At 57.0% G+C, this 1,976-nt stretch overlaps 1 protein-coding gene across 1 annotated transcript in view; it reads left to right on the top strand.

Annotated features, from left to right (window-relative positions):
* The window catches only part of PUSL1 (pseudouridylate synthase-like 1), a 24,016-nt gene continuing 23,776 nt past the window's right edge, over nucleotides 1,737-1,976 (top strand). Inside the window, exon 1 of the mRNA XM_021417745.1 lies at nucleotides 1,737-1,932. Within this exon, the coding sequence (XP_021273420.1) occupies nucleotides 1,874-1,932 (59 nt within the window). The 5' untranslated portion in view covers nucleotides 1,737-1,873. The remainder of the gene's footprint in view (nucleotides 1,933-1,976) is intronic.

Here is a 1,976-nt window from a genome sequence, read left to right as displayed (position 1 = left end):
CGGCCGCTGAGCGGCGGATGCTCTCGGGTAGCATCGAATGACGGAATGCCCCCGGTTTTCCCGCAGAAGATCCCACGTTGTTAGGGGACCCATTAGGAACCAACTCCTGGTTCCTCACTGGGATACCCCAAATTCAAAGCCTGTGTCTGCTTGAGTTCTGGCAGGACTGGAGCCTCTCTTTTGAAGAAAGATGTTAAGGCTCTGAGGACACCTCATTGCTTCTTCCAGTACTCGAGGGGAGCTTATAAACGGGGGGCAGACCACTTTGTACATGGTCTGATAGAGACAGGACAAGGGGGAATGGCCTAGGGTTAGGGTTAGGGTTAGGGTAGGGGTTAGTCTCCCCTAAAAGAGGAGAGATTTAGGTTAGATGTTAGGAAGAAATTGTTTACTGAGAGGGCGGTGAGGCCCTGGCAGTGCTACACAGAGCGGCATGGGTGCCCCATCCCTGGTGATGCCCAAGCCCAAGCTGGATGGTGTGGGCAGTGTGGTGTGGTGGGGGGCACCCAGCCCACGGCAGGGGTTGGGACGGGGTGGACTGTAAGGTCCCTTCCATCCCAACCATCCTGCAATTCTATGATTCAGATCTCCATCCTGACCGTCCCCTCAGGTCACCGCATTCATTCAGCAGCTGGAAGCTCAGCCCGTCCTTCGGGTTGCCACGGGGTTGTGGCCACCGTTGAGAAAAAAATCGACCTGTGGAGGATGCACGCAGCAATTCCCTGCCATTAGTGTCAAAAGGATTGGCATCAATCCTGTTACTGCTTAATCTAGTTTTTAATTTTCCGTACACAGTGGATTTGCTGCTGCCATCAGCCATGCAGTAAATCTGCAGTAACTCCACCGAAGCCAATGTAATCACTCAAGGAAGGACGACATCTGGGCCTGTGGGTCCATGGGAACGGATCACATTTGCTGCCGGACGCAGCGGTGTGATGTGGCATGGATAAATGAGACTAATTACAGCGAGCTTAGTTTGGATCCTCCGCCCATCACGCGCCACAGGCAGAACTGCGCGGACCGCACCAATCACGGAATTTCAGGCTGAGAAGAGCCCTGAGTGTAAATCTCCACGTTCTACCCAAATGCATTCTGTTTCACCAGCACCTGAACTGAGCACAGCTCACAGCAACACCAGGGCCAGGGGCGCCTGAAGCTGTCACACCACGTCACGTCAAGGCACTACCTCAGCCACGGACAGAACCAGGACGAACCGAGAGGGAGGAAGATGCTCGGTGCCACTTCCACGCAGACTGCAGCTGGGATCCACCTCCAGGCCAGGCTCAGCTCTGCCTGAGGACCCAGACCTGCCCCATCTGTCCGCTGCGGTCTGGAGGGACCGTGTGAGGATGGAAGTCTGACATTATTTAACATTACAAGTGGCGGAGGGTTCTGAGGAGCACGGGAGGATCAGCTCGGCCCGTCAGCTCTGTTCAGAATGGGCAAGGTGACCTCTGGTGGCCTCTGTTCTACCTGCTTCCATCAACCACAAATCAACCCGGTTCACTTTTCCCTTTGCTCTTCCAGCACCGCTGATGACACGTGGGTGTTTCCACGCGGGTGCTGCAGGCACAAGCTCAGGGGCTGCCGGTCACCATCCCCTCCAAAGCTGAAATTCATCGGTTTCATTACAGTGGAGCCCGGATGTCTTAGCGAGAGCTCGCCGGCTCGTTCTATTCGCAGACAGCGGAACGGGGCCGCAGCGCCGCGATGGCCGCGCGGCGGAAGCGGGCGGTACTGGGCGGTACTGGGCGGTACTGGGCGGTACTGGGCGGTACTGGGCGGTACTGGGCGGTACGGGGGGAAGCCGGCCCAGGTCCGCCTCCGTACTGGGCCCGGCCCGAGAGGGAGCGCGTCCTTTAGTGCAGCAAAGATGGTTTCTCCCAAAACCCGATACTTAGTGTTCTTTCAGTACTGTGGCACTAAATATAGGTAGGTGCCTTAGAGGCCGGCCCTGCGCTGTGAGGTCCGGGGGG

Source organism: Numida meleagris, chromosome 20, assembly GCF_002078875.1.
Source record: "Numida meleagris isolate 19003 breed g44 Domestic line chromosome 20, NumMel1.0, whole genome shotgun sequence".
Lineage (NCBI taxonomy): Eukaryota > Metazoa > Chordata > Aves > Galliformes > Numididae > Numida > Numida meleagris.
This window is presented reverse-complemented; position numbering and strand designations above follow the sequence as displayed.